We start from the raw sequence: 21,601 nt of genomic DNA, 5'->3' as shown, positions 1-21,601 counted from the left end.
AGGAGCCACTCACTTTGGAAAAGCAGAACTTTCTGGTATTTACGTGAAAAATCACATTTCAGTCCCTGCTGCAAAGAGCAGAGGAATGGGAGCAGCAAAGCAAGATTGCAATTGCTTTGTGGGAAAATTTTCACATCATCCTAATTCTACTTTTTCTAGCACCTCTTCGATCACGTAAGCGTGAACCTGGACACAGAGCTAGAAAATCCTATTTATAAAATGAATCCTTTTGTCCAAAAATGTTGCAGCACAGGAAAGAAAGTGCAGTGGTATCAGTGACAATCAGAATCAGCTGAAGATAACCATGAAGATGCACTGAAACAAAGGGGGAGAATTAAAATAAGCCCTGAGCGTGAAATACTAAGAGAACAAAGTTGATTTTCTAGAAGTAAAAATTCAATCCCAAATGAATGATTTAATTGAAATGGATGGTGCTCTTTTCATCACAGTCACGTGGATTTTAGATTTTTCATGGTGTTTATTATCTGACTACTAAAATAATGTGATTTTTCTTTTTTAAAATAGAATTCCAATTGAGTGCAAGCCTTTTCCTCTCAGGTGTTTAGGACTGAGGTATTGCTCCATCTCACCTCAGCAGTAAACAGCAACACAGATTTGTGCAAGAACAGAAAATCTCTGGATTAAAGCGATACTGGTGACTGAGAGTTCATTTCAATCTGCCTGATGAAATCATCGTGCTGCCTGTCTAATAATACAAACACACAGAGCAGACATCCCATTTCTGCCTGAAAAAACCCTCTCTTTGGGTCTCCCTGAGCACGTTTAAATGCACAGCCATTCATCTAAGTAGCCTGATTAATGTCGTGGCTTCATTCTCGAAGATGAACCAAAGGTGGCACCACAAATTCATTTTTCAGGGCTAACGAAATAATGCAATGAGAAACAGTTGACTTTATTACACACAACAGCACAAACCCACCCCTCCACTGCAGGAGGTGGCCCAGGTGTAGTGATCTTTCCACCTGATCCCTAACTGGAAAAAGTATTCTCAAAACGTCTGTCTTTGACACAGATCAGATTAATTAAGCATAAAACCCCCCTTAGTTTTAGGTAGGACAGCACATCACAGGAAGATTTTCACTGTGTGGAGCTATGAGAGGCAGGCAGAATGCTGTTCTCAAAGGAAACACCCCCACCCCCCCCAGCAGCTCATGGTTTCACATAAATCACACACACAAAAAGTAATCAAGCCCACGGCGTGCGGGACTTTGAACATCCCCGAGCAGAACCAAAGACCTGACAGCCAGGTACCAATTCCCAAGCGAGCCTGAACCTCTGAAGGAACATTATTAATGACAAACTGTTAGTCCAAGAGGCAGGAACTTTGTGGCCCACCGAGACAAAGGAGCACATGACAGGATAATTTAGATGGAGGAAGAAGCAGGCGGGAGGTTTCCATCTCCCACTGAACAGAAAAACTGCAGAGCTGCGGAGGAAACCTTCACAAGAGCCAGAAAATAACGAGGTCACTCAACTTTTGCTACCCCCCACTTTGACACATGTTCTTCCTGGGCACGCAGGGAGGATATAAATAATGATTTTCCCACAAGGCACGGCGCGAGGGAGGAGTTAAAAGCGGCAGTGTCACAGACAGAGTGAGCAAACGCACCTGGTGGAGTCTGAGGAAGGCTTCACGTGGCCTTGGCTGTTCTCCTCCCACACACTGTTGGCCAGCTCGTTGCCAATGGCTGACATCACCTTGATGAGCTCTATGGGCCAATCGTCCAGGTCCAGCGAGCGCACCCGGGACAGGTGCGTGCCGAGGTTGCGGTGGATCCCTGAGCATTCGATGCAGATGAGGGCTCCCAGGTTCAGGCTGGCCCAGTCGGGGTCTGCAGGACAAGGGACACAGCAATTAGGATAAGGCAACACCCAAGGGAACTTTCCTGCTGGTGGCTGTGCTTGAAGGTTTTGGCTCCGGGGGTGTCTTGTCCTAAAGCGCAGCTGGGAGGTCTCCCGGGGTCAGTGGAGATACCCTCAGGGGTAAAAAAAAATAAAAGGTGGTGTCTCAGAAGGTGTGTTACCCCACCTCCAGCCAAAAAACCCCTATGAATCAGAGGGGAGAGGAGAAACCAAGGAAATGTAACCACAGAGATGGGTAAAGGATGATGAAGTGGAGAAGGCCCCTCCTTGGGAATCCAGAGCTGCTCGCAGCCGCTTGAAAGGGAGAAAAAAATGTAGAGACCAGAAACAATGATCTCCTGCTCACTACATCTACTCCCTCAACAGCCACCTGCAGCACCAGCTACGTGTGGCTCTTACATCTGACTCTTCTTCCATCTCCAGAATCAGAGGGATAAACACCAAGATGGAACTGTCCCACCTGGAACAGCCCCAGTTCCAGGGCACGAGCCAGGAGGATTCCACCCACCCAAAAACAACCCCACGAAGGGTAAGAACTGGGGCAAACCTGACACAAGATGGGAAATTCCATTTCCCAGCGTGGTTCAGAACTCTTTTGCCACGTGTAACTCTTCTTCCTGTGTAATTTAAATCTCGATTTGTATGGACTGCCCTCTCTCCAACAAACATTCACCTTAACAAATGCAACTGAAGACACATGAGAGGAATTGTTGTTGGCTTTTTTCTCCCCCCCTGCTGTCAGATCTTTTCTTCATGCCTTACTCTGTGCATCCCAAAGAACTACCCCAAATACCAAGCAGGAAAACGGGGATTAATTAAGAGGGCAGGCAAGTCTTACTCCTATCTAAATAAAATTTGGAGTTGACAGAAAATGAATTTCCAGTGTTTCCTTCTGTTCCGGAAAATTTCATCCAAAGACTCGTCTCGTAACCCACAGCTGAAAAGCTGGTTTTGGCAGCCAAAATATGTGGAAACAAAACATTTCCTAGTTCTTTGCCATGTCATGTTTGGACAAAAAATAGGAGAGGAAAGCTGACAATATTAATGGTGAAGTCCCACGTTTCACTGAAGGCACTGACTGACATTTTTCAGTCAATCCTTAGAAATCTAAAAATGTCCCCCAGAACAAAAATCTCCCATCTTATTCCACTTGAGCAAAAAACCACAGCTGTTGTTTAGAAGTTCCTGTCCGTACATATTCTTATATCACGCCTAATGTAACACCTACATTATACATATACAGCATTTCAGACCTCCAAAAAACAAGGTGAGACAAAACCCCTGCCATGCTTTCCAAGCTTTTGGTACAACAACTACAACAAACTCCTTTAATTCCACAATTCTTCAGATTATTATTATTATTATTATTATTATTATTATACAACCTCCGCTGTTGTTTTGCCAGTGGTGTATCTGAAACACACTAAAACCGCCCCCCCAAGCAGCAATTTGTTGGTATAAACTTGAAACACAGCAAGTAATAATGTGAAATTTGCAAACTGTGACTCGGAATGAAACTCCTGACCTGCAAAGGCCAGGGTTATCCTCACAAAAATCCAAAGTGCAATGAGTTCTAAGAGGCATGAACTCACAATGAAGCAAGAGAATGAAATACCAACTTACATTATTCCAATTATTCTGACACAACTGGTGTTAAAGACATGACCTCCCTCCCAAACACCTCTCTACTTGAAGTCTACATGTAGTGCATCTGGCACTGAATAAATTCTTTAAATATTCACCCTCTTCAGAGCATCACAGAATTGTTTGGGTTGGAAGGGTCCTTCCAGTTGCCAGCACTGAAGGAGTCCCCCAAAATAACAACCAGGAAGTTCCATGGAATTTTACCAAGGTATTATTGTCAATCTCAACAATCTGACAACACGCAGCTGAGTGGGAAGGTGGCAAATGAGGAAAGGCAAGGGCTGAACTTGTTATAGAAATGAAAATTATTATCACCAATTCATACCACACGTGGTTAGAAAGCTGTAACTACTCAAGGTTGGGTTTTGTTTTCCTTTTAAGGAGATGATACAAACCCAGCTCCCTTTTCCTGTTGATGGTGAGAGTAATTCTGAATTGGAGGACGCTCACAAGGCAAGTGGCAGGCATGGATATCAAGGTTTGATGGTAAAAGGAAGAAAAAGCCCACTCAGTGCAGCTAAAGGTGCTTTACTTAAAACTGGTCAAACAAAAAATGAGCTTTTTTAGCACCACTGAATCTACTCAGATCACACTTTTCAGCTGTCCATATTCTCAAAAACGCCTGGCTCACTCCTTCCCTGAAAACCTCTTCTCCACTCTGACTTGCACCTCAATCAGCTTCAACATTTGGAGGTGAGAACTCTCTTAGGAGAATAACCCCTCCCCACTGTCTCCTTCATCCCTTTGGATCTGAGGAGACTGATGAAAGGCTAAACCCTCCTGAGGTCAGCAGGTGTAAGATATCCCTGGGCTGAGCAGAGGGAACTGCTGGAAGGAGGAGCAGAAGAGCCAGGGAAAGAAGAGGTAGGGTGAAGGCATCTCAAGCTGCAGCAGAAGAGAGAGAGAAGTTTGCAACTCTCTTATTCTTTGAGAGGGTTTTTACTCTATTCTGCATGAAAAATTGAATTTTGTGATGGGTAGGACAAGATTGCCCAAATTATTACCTCAGGGTTTGGTTCTCAAATACAAAATACACCAGGGTTAAGTGATCAGATTCCTGGATTGGAAAACTCATGACGAGAATCCATGTTTTTAAACCCTCCCTGTTTTCTTCTGCAACAGCAAAGACCTGCTTTTCCATGGTCTCTGGATATCTTGGAAGAGGTGACTCATATCTATCCTCTGGTAGAGCCAAAATCCAGGAATTCAGCTGGGTTTGCCTACGCAATTGGATCACCTTGGGTGGCTTCTCCAGACGAAATCAGCCCCGGGACTCCGCTGCTTTGGGAAAAGGCAACATCAGTTTCCTTCTGAAACATGAAATCAGATCTTGGGCACAAACTCCAGCTCCTAAGGAGCACTTTGCCTCATCTCTTGCTCTGGGATGGGCATGTTAAAAGGAGAATACTGAACAACTTCAGTTGGAGGCTGCCAAAAGGCCAGGATGCTGGCAGCCCACAGCTGCTGGGTTAACATCCAACAAGGCAGAACACCCCCGTGAAACAGAGTGCTGCACCAAGTGCTCAAAAGGCAAAGAGCTCCAGAAAGAGGAAGAACGAGACTTCTGAAGTGGAAGATTGATGGCTCTTGAACAGAGCTGAGGGATGGCAACATCTCGTACTCCCGTGCTCCCAACATCTGCCTCTCTGGAGATGCAAACGATGTGAGAGCTCTACGGGGTGCTGGGGTTTGTGATGTTAAGTGCTCTGGGGGTAGGGACCTGCCCAGGCAAGGCAGGAAGGGAGGCAAGGGAATAAAGCAAAGCCCTGCAGAAAAAGCAGCAGGCTGAGGTTCACCTCGTGTGTGTGTGTATGTTTTAAGATGCATTGCTTTGGAAATATCTCAGGTTTATCCAAAGGTGGCCTTAAAATCAGGAAGGTCAAACAGCGAGAGGAGTCAGAGAGGGCATAAATCATCTCTGGAGAACACAAACAAGTCCAGCTGAGATTCCAAAATCATCCCCCTGCAAAAGCTATGCGACAGAGCATTGCCAAAGTGGGCTGTCCCACTCTGCCCTCTCCCAGCAACATGCTCCTGGCACATCCCTGCTGCTGGCACCACGCACGGGGGGCCAGCTTGACCCATGAACAATCTGGCTGAAAACCAGATCGGTTGGGGGGGGAAAAAAACCCAAAAAAGCAAAAAAACCAACAAAAAAGAAGTGCTGCTTTCTTGCACAACCATTTTCCTGATTAAACATCTCGCCTGGCTCCATAAATCCTGGGATATATGCATGGCTGGGGAGAGAAACACGAGCCTTGGGGATAGCGTGGAGTCTGGGCAGAGCTGAGGTGGATCAGAGGGATGCTGTGGGTGTGGAAGGGGTCTGCACTGAAGGGATTGCACCTTATAGATATATATGATAACCTCCCATAAATACATATATATGAAAGTATAATATATATTTGTGTATTTTATAAATATATATATATATATCTAGTTAGCAAGGCTGGGAAAATGCCCCCCACAGCTGCACAGACAGAGCGGAGCAGGACTTGGCACCACTCCCACCATGGGCTGCTCAGAGGCAGCAGTGAGCACTTCAAATGAGCTGAATATCCATGCAGGTCACTCCCAGACCCCCTCCTCCTCACACACAGCACACCACCCCACCTGCCTTTCTCCTGAGCCACATCAAAGCTCTGGGGGAAATCTCAACGACTGCCAGGTCACTATGAAAGCACACTAATAAATAAGACTCGCTTTGGGCTCCAGGTGCTAAAATGCCACCCAAACCAACCTCTTCCCGTGTTTAGCACGTGCTGAATTACATGGAGAGGAACACAGAGACCAAACTGTTGGTGCAAAAGCACCTGCACTTGTGTACAGATGTTCTTTTTACCCTGGGGTGTCAGAATGGCTTAGACCAGGAGTCAAAATCCTAAGCGGCCAATCTTCAAAAGTAAAAATCACACCTAAGAAAAAGAAGTGAATGTTTTTTTCCATTTTAAGCATGTGCAAAAATCGCAAGGAAAGTTCTGACTTCCAAATATCAAAGAAATAAAAATGCACAAGTTCTCGGTCCTTCAGCTCCTCCAACTAATTGCTTTAGAGCAAGAGAACTTCCTTTTTGTGGCTTTGTTGCAAACCCCTGGAACTAAAGAGCACCAGAATAATGGCCTCAGTCGGGGTTAGTGAGGTGAAGCACAGCTCAAAGTATTCCCGAGAACACTCTTCTGAACACTAAGTAAATGTTTTAAAAAATATAAAAAAAATAAAAAAAAAAGGGAAAGAAACACAAAGGGGAAGGAAAAAAAAAAAATCCAAAATCAGTTTTCTAGCATCCAGATATAATGAGCAATGACTTTGGTTTCTTCTGCCAAGCAGGCCTAAAAAACCAAAGGAAAAGCCAGCAATGAAGCTCTACTTCTTTGAAAACATTACCATGGCACATGTGCCCTCACCTCGCAAAACAGGTGGGAAATGGAAGGAACTGATGTCAAACAGCAAACTTCTTTCCTTCAGCACAGAAATGCTGACATTCAACGTGAAACAACGAGGGGAAAAAATGAGGATGCGTTGATGTGGCAGATATTGAGCATAAATTAAGATTTGGTTAAGCAAACTCCTTAATGGAGCAGAAATGTGCCAGCAACAGAGGGGATGTAACACCAGGGAGGCCGGAGCTGGGTGTTCCCCCAAGCCCTGGCAGAGGAGAAGAGGTCAGAGCCGAAGTCAGGTGGCTGTACTTACTCTGAGCCTCACAGTCCACGCAGTGGGAATTGCCTCTGATGTTCCTGATGGACTGCAGGGCCATGGCCTCGTTCTGACTCGTCAGGCGGGACTGTGGGGATTTAAAGACACGAATGAGCAGTGAGGAAGAACCCAAAAAACCTAAATGACACAACTGGCAGCTGAATGAATGGCAAACCCCAAAGCTCAGACCAAGGTCGAACGAACATGGTCAAGGAACCTCAAGTCTTGATTTGCCTCTCAAGGAACAGGGATCTTTTGGCATCTCCAAGACTTGTGGGGTCTCCAGCCCGGATTCTAACAGAGGGGAATCAAGTCTGAGGATGAACCCTGCCCTCCCCAAAAGCAGCAGCCACACTGCAGGTTTGCTTCTCGAGATAAATGAGATAAGAATATCATTTTGCAAGATCAATTTCTTTTATCGACGTGCGTGCTTGTGCTAATGAAGACTAAGGGACGCTTTGCAGAAGCGGCTGGAACCTTTTTATCATGCAAAGGTCAGGTTTCACCTGGTGGCTCCTGTTTAAATGCTCTCCATGGTGACCTGCCCATGACCTCTGCTTGGGGAGACTCTCCTGATGCACCAGCACTTCAGCTCTACCCGAAACTGCCTTGAGGGTTCCCTGAGGAGCAAACTGTTGCCTGCACCAAGGGATGGAGAAGGGATTTAAGCAGGACTTGTGGATATCCACGTGGAGATGCAACTTCCATGGGACACCTGTCCAGCCAGCTGCCCTTTGCTGTTCCAGCCAGTTCTTCTAACATGCTTTGGGAACCTGGAGTGAAAAACCTCCCTGAGCCATTGCCCAGCCACTCTGGAAGAGTCAGAGGGGGGGGAAATGATGCCTTAGGTTTTAACTTTTCCATTTTTCACATCCTGCACTGCCTGGTGCGTAACTCTGAAGTTTCCTGTAGCTTGTTCACTTCTGCTCTCTCATGCCAGGCAGACATAACAAAGCCTCTCCAGGCCTGCTCTCCAAGGACACTCAGACTGTCCTAGGCCCAAAAGTATAAACCAAAAGCTTCTAAAGGGGGGGCAAGCTTGGGAAAATGACATCATTAACTGAAGCTTTAATTGGAGAATTAACCCTGCTATGCAAATGAACCAAACTTATAAAAGTGTGAAGAGCTCATGACCTGTTGTCCATCTTGGGGTCCATCTTGGCAGCAGCCTCTGGCCCCCAGGGTGTGCCTTTGAAGGCCTTTCAAATAAATACCTCTTTTATTCCCTTACTCCTGTCCAGTCTCTGTGTCTAGGAGGCCTCTTAAGGCATCACTTTATCCTTCTGCATTGATATTTTTATGTGGGTGCTCATGCACAAACTTCCCCTTCTGTGCTCTGATGACACACACCCATCAGGATGTGTGAACCCATGCAAAGCAAGAAACATGTAAACTGGGATTTTCCTCCACCTCAGGAATATATCTTGGAAATAAACCCATTTTTTAACACCAAATGGGAAGTAAATTGTGGTATGATGATGGTAATTAGTGGTGTTTGATCTACCCTGGCACCTCAGGGCAACAAAAGCAGGCATTCATTTAAAACTAGGAGTCTCTTCCTTGCCATATAAAATCATGAAAGACAACTGTTAGATGGGTAATATTATGGGGTCTACAGTTCTGGACAACTAGTGGCCATTCTTCTCCCTCAGGCACCACAGAGCACCCTGCTCTCTCCTGTGAAGTGCTTACAGACAGCTGCACTCAAGACGCAGAAGTTCTCCCAAAAACAAGCATTGGCTGAAGGCATCTCAGACTTTAAACACTTATTTTGATAGGAAGGGCGAGCAAATTCCTTCTGTCATCAAAGGAAAGCACTCCAAGGGGGGGAAAGCTGCTCCTCCTAGGCCGTGTGCTCCCCTCAGAAAGCTCCAAGCCTGCCCAGCTGTGGGGGTAACACACACACGCACACCTCGAGGAGTACGGGCTTGAAATTCAGAATTTGCTGCCATCTTAATGATGAGCTAACCCATGGCTAATTGTCAGTATTGCCCTGTGCACCATACCTTGTTCTTGCTGCTCTCACAGGACTGTAAACTGGCCAGGATCTGGCTCTCTATGGCTTGGACCCACGCGTCCCTCTCTTCGTAGGTGGTTGCTTCGAAGTGCCAAGTCTGGCCCGTGAGAGAGACAATGATAAACTCAAAGTTTTCTTCTTGTTCTGGGAAAAAAAAAAAAACCAAAGAGCAATTGGAAGAAAAGATTAAGGATAGTGAAAAGTAGCTGAGACAACCTTGGTTGATGAGAACTTCTGCTACATGACGGGTTTAAGCTGAAGGAGGATAGATTTAGATGAAATATTGGGGAAAAATTCTCCCTGTGAGGGTGCTGAGGCCCTGGCACAGGGTGCCCAGAGCAGCTGTGGCTGCCCCTGCATCCCTGGCAGTGCCCAAGGCCAGGCTGGACGGGGCTTGGAGCAACCTGGGACAGTGGAAGGTGCTCCTGCCCATGGCAGGGGGTGGAATTGGATAATCTTGAAGGTCCCTTCCAACCCAAACCATTCTGGGATTGTGCAAATCCTGCAAATGCAGGTCTGAACATGAGGTTTGAGGCTGGATCCTGCCCTGCACAGTGCAGCAGGAAACAACCAGGATCCACTGCTTTTTCTCTCTAAATGCTATCCAGACAAAGCACTGGTTTGGGTAAATGCTCAGTTCCTGTGTTTGTGAGTTTGGAATCGAGTCTGTACCTTAATCAAACATAAAATAGCCAGCAAGCATCATTTAGATTTAAACCTGAGGAGCTAAAAGCTACATAATGTAAAAATCAAAGGGTGCCACAAAATAAAAGATGAATGGACCATAAAGAGCTGACAATACAGAAAGTGTAACAATTTACCCGCTTCTTTCAAGCAGTTTTTACAAGCACAGATATATTACAGCAGATGTGTACATTTTCTCCTCTGCAGCATGAATACTGGGATGATAATGATAATAATAATAATAATAATAATAATTACTGGGCTATAATACAGGATTAAAATCAGTTCAACCTATTCAACATCCACGTCCGACATGGGAGATGAGAAAATGATCTGAGAAGCCAGGAGAGAGGGTCAGTGAAATATCCTGAGGGCTACTGGAGGATAAGGACAAGTATTCAGGCCAGAGGAGCAGCACATGGAAATACCAGCAGAACTGAAATAAATGGACACACAGCCCACCTACACATGGGACACCAATGCCAAATTAAAAAAATCAAGGAAGCTGAAACAGAGTAAGTGCAATTGGGAAGGGCTGGCACAGAGCATGAAAGAAAAAGAATAATAGAGCACAAAATTCTGGTGAACATCAGCCATAATGAGCTTCAGAAAGAGCATTTTGTCCCATAATGACTTATTATATATTCAGAGCCATGACACTGCTGTGTTCCCTCATCATCCATAAACATGCAGAGACCAGGGACAAATCCAGCACCAGATTTAAAGACAGCACTGCTGCCCACTGGCAGTTGTGCTCCCAAGCTGTGGAACAAGGGGTTTTCTTGGAGAAGCTCCATGTCAGCAAGGCCAGTGCTGTAAGGATGCCTCAAAAATATCAGGAGGTGACTTGGCACCTTGAGGTGGGGATAAACACGGAGCTGAAGGTTATTTTCAGGTGCAGGAAGGCAGCTGAGGCAGCAGTTTTACTGAAAAACAGTGCATGGGCTAAGTGGGAGAAGAAATCATGGAATATCCAGAGGTGGAAGGGGTCCCACAGGAATCATGGAATCCAACCCCAGGCCCTGCACAGACCCCCCACCAGTCCCACCCTGGGCATCCCTGGCAGCGCTGTCCAAACGCTCCTGGAGCTCTGGCAGCCTCGGGGCCGTGCCCATTCCCTGGGGAGCCTGGGCAGTGCCCAGCACCCTCTGGGGGAAGAACCTTTCCCTGAGATTCAATCTCACCCTGCTCTGACACAGCTCCATGGCATTCCCTCGGGTCAAAGATGAATGATGCAACTGCACAGCTACAACTGTTCCATTAGAGCAACACTGTGTTCCAAACAAACAGGTAGAGGCATTACCCAAAATGCCATGAATAAATCATGGGAAAAGCCTCGTTTATCAAGCAGAGCTTTCAGGGGTTTATGAGGAAGATCTAAGAGGAACTACTCCACAATAAATGAAGTTAACACTCAGCCCTGTGCACTGTAGGACAACACTGGTAAGGTCTCTGCAGCACCACTGAACCCTCTGATCTCGTCTTTAATAATGCTGATCACACACACGGAGCTGGTTTGCCCAGGAGAAATGAGCCCAGGAGAGCTGCAGCATGTCTTCAGGCTGGGCTGGAAGGACATTTTGAGGTCCAAAGAAGAAAACGGAGCTGGGGAAGGGGCTGGAGCCCCAGGAGCGGCTGAGGGAGCTGGAAAGGGGCTCAGGCTGGAGCAAAGGAGGCTCAGGGGGGACCTTGTGGCTCTGCACAAGTCCCTGACAGGAGGGGGCAGCCAGGGGGGAAATCGGGCTCTGCTCCCAGGAACAGGGACAGGAGGAGAGGGAACGGCCTCAGGCTGGGTCAGGGGAGGCTCAGGGGGGATACCAGGGGGAATTTCTTCATGGAAAGGGTGGTCAGGCCTTGGAAGGGGCTGCCCAGGTTGTGGTGGAGTGCCCATGCCTGGAGGGAATTCAAAGCCATGTGGATGTGGCACTTGGGGACGTGGGTTAGTGGGGAACGCGGCAGCGCTGGATTAACTGCTGGGCTCAATGATCTTGGAGGTCTTTTCCAACTTCAATAATTCCATGATTCTATATCCACTGAAGCTTCAGATTTAGTCCCCAAAAAGCTGTGCTGGTTGAAGACATCTTCCCTAATTTTTTCTGCCTAAACACACCAAGACTGTTTTTGCCCCAAGCTCAGCTGTGAAACAAAGCAGCAGTGCCTGCTCCACGTCACCCCCCAGGGCAATTCCTTCAGAAGACAAGGAACAAACCCATTCCTGTACGTCCTTAAGCACAGCAAGTGGGAACAGGAAAATCCAGGAGGGAGGATGAAATTGTTCACTTTCACTCTTCAGTCAAATTATAGGTTGTGCTATTTAAATCCCTGTGAGCCCAATCACAAAATTTTATTAAACAGTTTTCCATGTTTAACAGTTATTCATGGAAAGGTCCACTATAATAGTATTTTAGCACCATCAACCTGTCGAAATCAACCTGCCCAATTACTCCAAACTACATTAATAACACCGGATATTACACTAATTGTGTCCAGTTTCTATGCAGACGAGGTCCCATGGGGCTAATTTTGCATCCTCAGGGGCAAGCAACTCAGCCATCAGCCTGATTTCACCAGGAATCCCTCCTCATTACACAAGTCCAGGCTGTCAAACTTTTTTTTTTTTAAGAAAAAAAGGTTAATGGGCCAATCAGTCATCAATTATTTCCTGGAGAGGCAGCAGAGGAAGGGTTAAAGTGTGAAGAACCAGCTGCCAGCAACTTCCATTTGGAAGTTATTATCAACAGGAGATGTCTAAAAATGTTGTTGTTTGTTTTGCCTTTTTTATTTTCTTTTTTTTTTTTGAAGAGGGAAGGGGTGGCTGGGATGGGAAATGAGCCCAAACTGTGAGATTGTGATATGGAAGGCAAAGCACAAGAGATTTTTTCTTTTAGTGGAAGCGGGCATGGAATCAGTGAATTTTAGGGTGCCCAGGGAAGCTGTGGCCGCCCCTGGATCCCTGGCAGTGCCCAAGGCCAGGCTGGACATTGGGGCTTGGAGCAACCTGGGACAGTGGAAGGTGTCCCTGAGGAGCAATGGGTTGGGGAAGAAAAAACAAACATTCAGGCATGGCCTCACTGCCTTCCCCTACCCAATGTGTTTGTGATGTGGGACTGAGACCAGCTTTAGAAAACCAGCCTGAAAATTACCACAGGATACAATTAGGCCTTAACTTGTTCCAGAGAACTCAGTTCAGTCCACTGAAATGTAAGGAAAGCACATGTCCAGAAGCAGTCACACCCCCTGGTATCCCTCAGGAGAGGTTTGAAATAATGTGCACCAATCAGCTCGGTCCCAATTTCCACTCCTCACCTATTTTACTCCCAATATTAAGAACTGCATAAATAACCAGGGACACCTTGCACCAGTGATGGGCACAGTTCAAAGTCACAAAATCCTAAAAGATCAGGTTGGAAGGGACCTCGAGGATCACCTGGTCCAACTTTTCAGCACGGAAAGTCAGTGGGAGGCAAGGGCTTCTTCCTGCCATGCAGGAATCCCACCCATCCTAAAAGATGGCTTTTAAACAAATAAATATTAAGGCATTTCTCACAGGCATTCACGAATATTTTACCAGAACCAGGAATAAGACTGGATCTTCTGGCTCCCAAGCCAACCAGGCTGTGCATTTATATTTGTCTGATAGCAGAGGATGCTGGTGCTGCTGCTAATTAACAGTAACTCATCATGCACACCTGGTGGGTGGTGCCACTCACACAGGAAACACTTCCCAGGAACAAGAAGTCAAGTGCAGCACCAAAAACACCCTCGAGGGCCCATTTCAAACACTCCTGAAGCACCTTCAAGAGCTGAGGTTACAGCCTGAATCCCAGCCAAGCCTGCCTCAAGTAACACCGAGCCCTATTTAAGCTCCTTTTCCATCGCCTCCTCCTCCCTCTCCTGAAAATCTCTTCTGCTCAAGCACCATAACCCCTCATCCTTTCCAAAGGAGGAGAAGGGAGAGCTGCTGGGGTGCCCTGGGAAGCGACAGGAGATGTTGACAACACACAATTTGTTTACAACGTGTTATTTACGCCCCACGCAACGTTAGGTCTCGTCACCTTTCGCCGCTCCGTGTGAACCACCCCCGTCACTCGGCAGATGAGGATGTTTATTAGCAGCCTCAATTAAGGAAATATTTGTGCCATGTCCCACTGGGCATGGCTATGCTAATACTTCTCTCCCCTTTCCAAACCCAGTGTCTAAATCTAATTAGTTCTGAAAATCAACCCTATCAGGACAACGGAGCTCTGCTATCGCTTGCCCACAGCTCTTGGTAAAGGCTGTGTTCCACTGGAAGAGTTTTATATCCCATTTATCTGAGTGGTGGTAGAAAGCTGAAGAACCCCTCTGCCACATGGACTCGATGTTTTATTTGGGTGCCGAGACAACACAAGTTAAAAAATTTTTTAAAAATTCAGTTTAGACAGACAGGGTGTAACTTCCTGCACGGGCACAGCACCACGGCAGCAACAGCATCACCTTGGAACCAGAGGTAGCTTGGGGCTTCTTGAGTATCCAAACCATAAAGTTTTCCCTCAGTGCCCAGCAAATCCAGCCCAGCACTGTTTAAAATCTCACATGTAACCGTGAGGAGGGGAAAAAAATCAGGATTTAGTATCTTTAAGCATGAAGAGCACAGACATTTAATTCCTTAAATATAATCCTGCTGTGCTGCAAAATCATAGAATCACAGAATGGTTTGGGTTGGAAGGGATCTAAAAGATCATCCAGTCCCACCCCCTGCCATGGGATACCTTCCACTATCCCAGGTTGCTCCAAGCCCCATCCAACCAGGCCTTAAATCTGCTGGTATAGGAGAAAGAAGTGTGTGTTTTAGTAACACTGCTATGATAACAGGTACAAGTGACTCTTAAAACCAGAGTGGGGTTTGTTTTAAGCATATCTCACTGCTACTACATATTTTTCCCCCTAAAGAACCAAAGGATGGCTTAAAGCCTGGCTGCCTGCAATAGGGGGAGCACGTGGGACTTCCTCATTTGTCAGTGGCTCCCTGTGGAAAACCCCCAAAATCTGAAAATGAGAGTTTAGGCAAACTCTAAAATGAATCAAAGCAAGGTTTCTTGTAATGAGACAGAACTGATGGAGGAGACAACTCTGCAATTTTGTGGCAAGGTGGGGGTCGGGCTCTGCTCCCAGGGAACAGGGACAGGACAAAAGGAAACGGCCTCAAGCTGTCCCAGGGGAGGCTCAGGGTGGACATCAGGAGGAATTTCTCCATGGAAAGGGTGCTCAGGCATTGGAGTGGAGTCCCCATCCCTGGAGGTGTCCAAGGCAGGCCTGGAGGTGGCACTCAGTGCTCTGGGCTGGGTGACAAGGTGGGCATCGGTCACAGCTTGGACTCGATGGCCTGGGAGAGTTTTTCCAACCTCAATGATTCTGTAACACCCTCAGAAGGCTGAGTCCTTCAGCTGGGATCCCACACCTGGTGAAAATCCCACCCATAACATTATTTTTGCTGTCAAACAGCCAGGACAGAGCAGCCCCTCTGATGGGGACACTCAAGCACAGAGTCCCCCCCACCCTGGGGATCATCACCCACCCACAGCACAACTGCAGCACCTGGGCTGCACCTTCCTGCAGCTCCAGCTGAGCTCAGCCCGCCTGGGAGCAGGCACAGAACACCTAAAACCAACAGGAGGGCGTTAAAAATGACTGGAGAGCTTTTCAAGGCGGGGCTGAACCTGATGGAAATGTTTGTGGTGTGTAAAGAGGTGTAAGCGCAACTGAGCAAGCGCGTGCCAAGGACCAAAGCACATTTGTTATTCTGGACTGTCATTTCCCACCATCGTTCTCTTTTTTGAAGGCATAATTATCTAAACATGTGGTTTTTAATACTTACAATGCTCATTAACTCCCCATTTGGGTGCCTCACCACTGCAGGTCTCACACAAAGGCTCACAAAGGTACCAGCTCAAAGCTACGGAGAGCATTGAACCTTCCACCTTTGGGGGGGGGGGGATAAAACATCCAAAAAATGATATATTTGCCCGATTTTAGAATTTCATCTTGATGCTGTGTCTCAAAACTTTTTGGGCAATGGCCAGCAGGGCTGTGTTCCTATACCAAGGTGCCCTCAGTACTTAGTTTGAGCAGAAAGATCAAAGATTCGTCAAATTTGACATGCCCTAAAAAAATGTTGATCTGTGAAACACAAGGGAATTCCATGTATTTGCTCCCCTGCTGCAATTTGTTAACAGGTAGGTATAAAATCACAAGCTTCTCGAGGACTAAACCTGTACCAACAAACATACCTGACCAGAGGAAAAATTGGGCTGGGAGGCATAAACAGCAAATAGAAAATTAAAAAGTTACTAAAGTGTCTTTGTGGAAAAAAGACAACCCCAAAACTTATGAGTATCTCACAGTCACTCTCTGTCATTTTGTATTTTGCACTTCATATTTGAAAAGACAACAAAAGGATCAAACCAGCCGGTTTAGCAGCTCTGAAAGGCATTAATTTTACACCGAGGCTGAGAAATGAAATAAAATTACACTTCCAAAAAAAAAAAAAAAGCTGCATTAACAAGCTGGAATAAACCCCCACTTTTGTTTCCTGTGCACACTTTGTTTGGCAGGGAGAGCCAGGCCCCCGCCAGCAGCCTGGGCTGTAATTGTGCAAAAAAAAGGACGGTGATATAAATCACCAAAGGTTAATGATCAGGATGTGAACAGAGGGACTTGTTTACAGAAATAGCATGCAATTTAAAATTTACAAGAGATTTAATGCCACCGCTTGGCAATCACTAAAATCAACAGCCCAGAAAACAGTGACATTAAGAAAAATATTACAGTTATAATCATTCCAAAATAAGTCAATTAGTGTTAGGGCATGCGCTCGCGATTACTTGACCCATTTGGTTCGCACTTAAGTGAAGAGAAAAAAAAAAAAAAATCCCCCTCCCTCATAGTGAGATTACTGAGTTGTGACCTATTTTGCATTCCCTATTCCTTACACCATCCCTCTTCCGTGCTGCTGGAGGTGGTGGAGGTTTTTTTTCCCACCCCCATCCTCCTCCTTGCTTGGTTTCGGAGTCATTCTGACCTTTGACATTTGTAGTAATAATAATAATAATAAAAAAATATATATATTAAAAAACAGCAACAGAAAAAGTTTATAATTGTGTTGTTCAAATGAAGGTGGAAAGGGGAGGTGGTGGGGGGGAAATAAATACATAAAATTCCATGTGCTGTTATACAAAAGGCATGATGGCTGTCTTGGGTGGGTGGGGGGGGGGGGGAAAGGCAATGTAAGTCAATTTGTGAACTTTGGCACTGGGTGACCTTTAGAAATACAACAATATCCAGAATTTACAAGCAAGAGTAGCACATGCAAATGACCCGGCACTGTCTCGCCTCTGGATTAGAGCTGCAAAGAGCATTATGGAGAAGGCTTGCACAAAACAAATTAAGATTGTTACTTAAATGTCACGGCACACTATTGTATTTGGCTACAGATCATTACACCTGATACTAACACTTTTAAAAACCGTAATAACTTGGGAAATATTACATTGAGTGCCCACATGGAGAAAGGGAAAATATATATGTATCTCTTAAAAAAAAAAAAAAAAAAAAAAAAAAAAGGAGAAAATGGGTTCCTGAAGTAATTTAAACATCACCACTCCACGACTAGAGGGAAAGGTCAAAATTTAAGTAAGCTGAAAGGAACATGAATGGCAAAATAAAAGGCACAAACAGAAAGATGAAAAGACCAAGTGGAATGACTCTGCAAACAGGGGGTGGGAACAAACACGCATGCTTGGGGCAAATCTCATTTCCAGGGGGAAAGGGAGAGAGGCGAGGAGGGCGAAATTTTGGAGAAGTGGGTTAAAAAAAGGGGGGGGAGAGAGAGAGGAGGTGTTCATCTGGGATGGGTGGGTTTGTTACCTTCGGTGTTGGTGCTGCTGCTGCTGTAAATATTTCGCAGGCTACCAACACGGTTTAGTTTCCAAGCTTTGCGTTTGGCTGCGTCCAGAGAGCAGGAGGGGAAGAGAAAAAAAAAAAAAGAGAATAAAAATAAAGAAAAAAGAAAGGGGGAGGAAGAAAAAAAAAAATCGGTTGTTGTTTTTTTTTTTTTTTCAATGAAAAAGGGGAGAAAAGAAACATCAAAAAGCACGTGAAGTAAAATACAAGCACGAGCCTGTTCACACGTGAAGAGCTACACACAGAAAATGCACACAGGACCACTGAGCCCCTGCAATCCACGGCCGATGTGGAAAACCTCGTGTTCAGAGGTTTTTTTCCTTCAGTCACCACAACATGACATGGTTTGACAAGATTAAATGGATCTGCTATTGGAACAGACGAAAACAGACCAGCAGAAGTAAAAAAAAAAAAATATATAATAATAATAATAAAAAAAAAAGGCAGGAAGTATTTGTGCAAAAGGTACAGGACTGGACGAGACAGCCACTGTAAAACGTGATTTAATTCATGACAAAACACAGCCAGACAAGAGCTCCTTTTCCTCCAGAAGCCTGCAGGGAACACTTGGTGCCTGGAGTTCACCCTTAAACTTCCTTTTTACATCACCACCTTTAGAAACTGAGGTGATGATGTAACGACCTTAAATCTTCATACCAACAGATGTTCTTTGTAGCACTGAGCTCAGAGGAAGGAGAATTGTAAAATTCCAGAATGGTTTGGGTTGGAAGGGACCTTAAAGCCCATCTTACTCCACCCCCTGCCATGGGCAAGGACACCTTCCACCAGACCAGGCTGCTCCAAAATTCCACCCCCCCGCCACTGCAAAATCAAAGTGTTTATTGGAAAGGGGGAAAAAAAAAAGGCAGTTCTTTACACAGAATAGCAACACCCTCATTTCGTTCGAACTGACCCAAACTTTGAGATCCTCTGAGGTGCTGCTTCACAATTAGCAGAAAATATGGCTCAAAAGCACTCTGTTCCCGGGCTCATTAGGGGAGAGCACATCTTCACCTTCTTTAGAATCTTTCAAACACTTTGTTTAGGCTGGGTTTTGTCAGCTGATGAAACATCTGAGTACACCAGACACCTGACAGCGACTGGAGCAACAGGGAACTGGGGGAATTACCATGCCTGGGAGCGTGGAAATGGCACGTGGATGTGGGACAAGGTTCAGTGGTGAACGTGGTGGTGCTGAGTTGATGGTTGGAGTCAATCTTAGAAGTCCTCTAAGGGACCTCAGAGCCTTCTCCCTCCCATCACAGCTCATCCCTCACTCTTCAGGACAACATCAACACCCCACAACACAGCCAGCACCGGGACACAATAATTTCAAAGATTTCTTTCAATATTTATGAGGGAACTTCTGTAGTGCCCCACAGAACTCACACCAAACAGCTGCTTCCAGCCAAAAGGAACAGTGACGTGAAGTCACTGCAGGCTTTAACAAAAAGCTCCATTTTCAGCCGAAGAATTAAAGCTGGAAGAGCCCTGCCTGAACCCCCCGACTGTTAAGCTAGGTATGATTTTAATAAAGCCATCTGCAGGCTTTAATGCTCCATGCTGAAAAGGAGGACTGGATTCTGAGTGACATCATCAAATCTAAAAGTATTTTCATTGGGTGCATCCTTCAAGCTGAAAAAAACCCTTTCATTTCAAGACCTGGTTAAGAAGTCTCTGCACTAGAGAGGCACAATTGCCCGGCAGAAAACTTGTTTTTCCTCTGAAACATTTACATATAAATAAGCAAACTCGAGGTTTGGCACCCCTCTGCAAGGGAAGATGGTCTCCAGTGCACAGAGACCCTTTCCCAGTGCCTTTCCCATTTTTCACACCCTAATGGCACGTTTGTGCGAGCAGGAGTGAACCTGCAGCCTGCTTTTCTATTAACCTATTGATGAAATAATCCATTTTAATGTGTTAACTGTCAGGCCTCTCCCTTCCCTTTAAACAAATGGACTTTTTCCACAGAGATGCCGAGGTCCTGATACATCCACGTGTGTCCTTTGGCATCCATTAGGCTCCCACCAGCTTCCTCCAGGTGCTCTCCTGCCTTTGAGGATTCAATAAGGGTCTGGACACTGCCAAGCAAAGCCTTGGCAGGGTGATTGATGTGCCAGGGCCCAGCAGAGCCATCTCACCCTGCCTGCCTCTGGAGTTACACACTGCTGTTACCTACAACCAGGCTGGAACAGGCACTGCAGGTCATCATTTGCCTGCTTTGTCTTTGACTAATTTCCCAGGATATTCAGTTTGTCTGGGCTGGCTTCACTTGCTGGTCCCAAAGTTAACTCAACAAAAGCTCCAGAGATATCTATATCTCTATATCTCTATCTATTATCTGATCTATTTTTCATATCATATATACACTTAATCAAACCAACCCCAACTGGTTCCCAATAAAATGCTGTAAGAAATATTTCATTATCTAACAGCAAAACTCCCTAATAACAAAGATCTTTAAGGCAGATTGATTTTGAAGCAATTTCTGCAAGTGTGTTTTCTTCCAAAAATGCCACCAAGAGGTGTCTCCAACTAAGGATTCCAGGAAAAAAAAAAAAACAAACCTTCTCAAACATCTGGAATGAAGTTAACTGTTTCCCAGTATGTAATTTAACTTTTACTGAAGGGGCAAACAGGATTGGTCCTGGATATATTGAGGATCCAGGGAAGCTGTGGCTGCCCCACCAAGATCAAGCCCAACACCTGAAAAAATACCAGCAGGGCCACTAAGCCACACCAGAAAGTGCCACATTTACTTGGATTTCGAACAGCTCCAGGGATGGTGACTCCAGCACTGCCTTGGGCAGCCTGTTCTGATGCCTGACCACCTCTTCAGTGGAGAAATTTTCCCTGCCATCTAACCTGAAACAGGCCATCAAAATCTGCAAGGCTCAGAAGTGTTTACTGCTGCGGTTCTTCTCCTGTGAAGAACCTTCAACTGCGTAAATCAATCAGGACAGGACACTGGCGAGGTGAAGAAATGCTGCAGAGCAGCTGCTGCAGAGCACAGAGCCTGGGAGTCAAGAATGAAGGTCTTTCCTGTGACTTGGTAAGCCCTGACTGGGCTCACTGTGCTTTTCCAGAGGCAATTCCACTCCCTGATTTTGGCTTCCAAGGTCCCGATCTGCAGCTTTTTGGTGTCCATGATGACATGTCGGGTCTGTGTCCCCGACAAGGGAGCGCTGGCAGCAGCTGCAGCCCTGGCAGGACATGCAGCTGCACCTGGGGACACAGACCATCCCTCTGCTGGTGCTTTTGAGGGCTCCCCGGCAGCTGAGCTATCCCCATTTGTGTAAAATAAGCTTTCACACCTGCACATCTCAGAGTGAGAAGAGGTATGCTGGTATAGCAAGGAGGAAGCAAGGCTCCAGGACAGCCCTTTGTTAAGATCTGGAGGAACTGGGAATCAATTAAACTTAATCACTCCCAATTACCACCTCTCTTTGTATTTGCTCAGGCAATAACTTTACAGCTGTGACCAGCCCCTCACAGACAGAATTTCTGTGTTTGCTTTCTTTAACAGGGCTGCTATTTATTCTCTCTTAATGAATCTGCTTGTCCTGCCTAGTTCTGATTAGTCAGGCTCTGTAGTAAATATGTTCACCACCACTATGATCACGTACCAGCATTTCCAAAAGCAGGAGGTGTTTGTGGAAAGGATTTAAATCCACGTGTGATCTGAGGACACATCTGTTTGGTACCTGGGAAGGACTCTAAGGATGCTCAGCATAT

At 45.8% G+C, this 21,601-nt stretch overlaps 1 protein-coding gene across 5 annotated transcripts in view; it reads right to left on the bottom strand.

Moving 5' to 3' along the window:
* AGAP1 (ArfGAP with GTPase domain, ankyrin repeat and PH domain 1) overlaps positions 1-21,601 on the bottom strand; it is a 306,992-nt gene that overhangs the window by 32,496 nt on the left and 252,895 nt on the right. For 3 of the 5 annotated variants that reach the window (XM_082285201.1, XM_082285204.1, XM_082285202.1), the window contains 4 exons: positions 17,831-17,908; positions 9,231-9,385; positions 7,222-7,312; positions 1,631-1,853 (listed from right to left, as the gene is read on the bottom strand). In XM_082285201.1, the coding sequence (XP_082141327.1) occupies positions 1,631-1,853; positions 7,222-7,312; positions 9,231-9,385; positions 17,831-17,908 (547 nt within the window). The remainder of the gene's footprint in view (positions 1-1,630; positions 1,854-7,221; positions 7,313-9,230; positions 9,386-17,830; positions 17,909-21,601) is intronic. The other 2 variants (XM_082285203.1, XM_082285205.1) reach the window with 1 other exon arrangement.

Source organism: Coloeus monedula (genome assembly GCF_965178545.1).
Source record: "Coloeus monedula genome assembly, chromosome: 7".
NCBI classification, from domain to species: Eukaryota; Metazoa; Chordata; class Aves; order Passeriformes; family Corvidae; genus Coloeus; species Coloeus monedula.
This window is presented reverse-complemented; position numbering and strand designations above follow the sequence as displayed.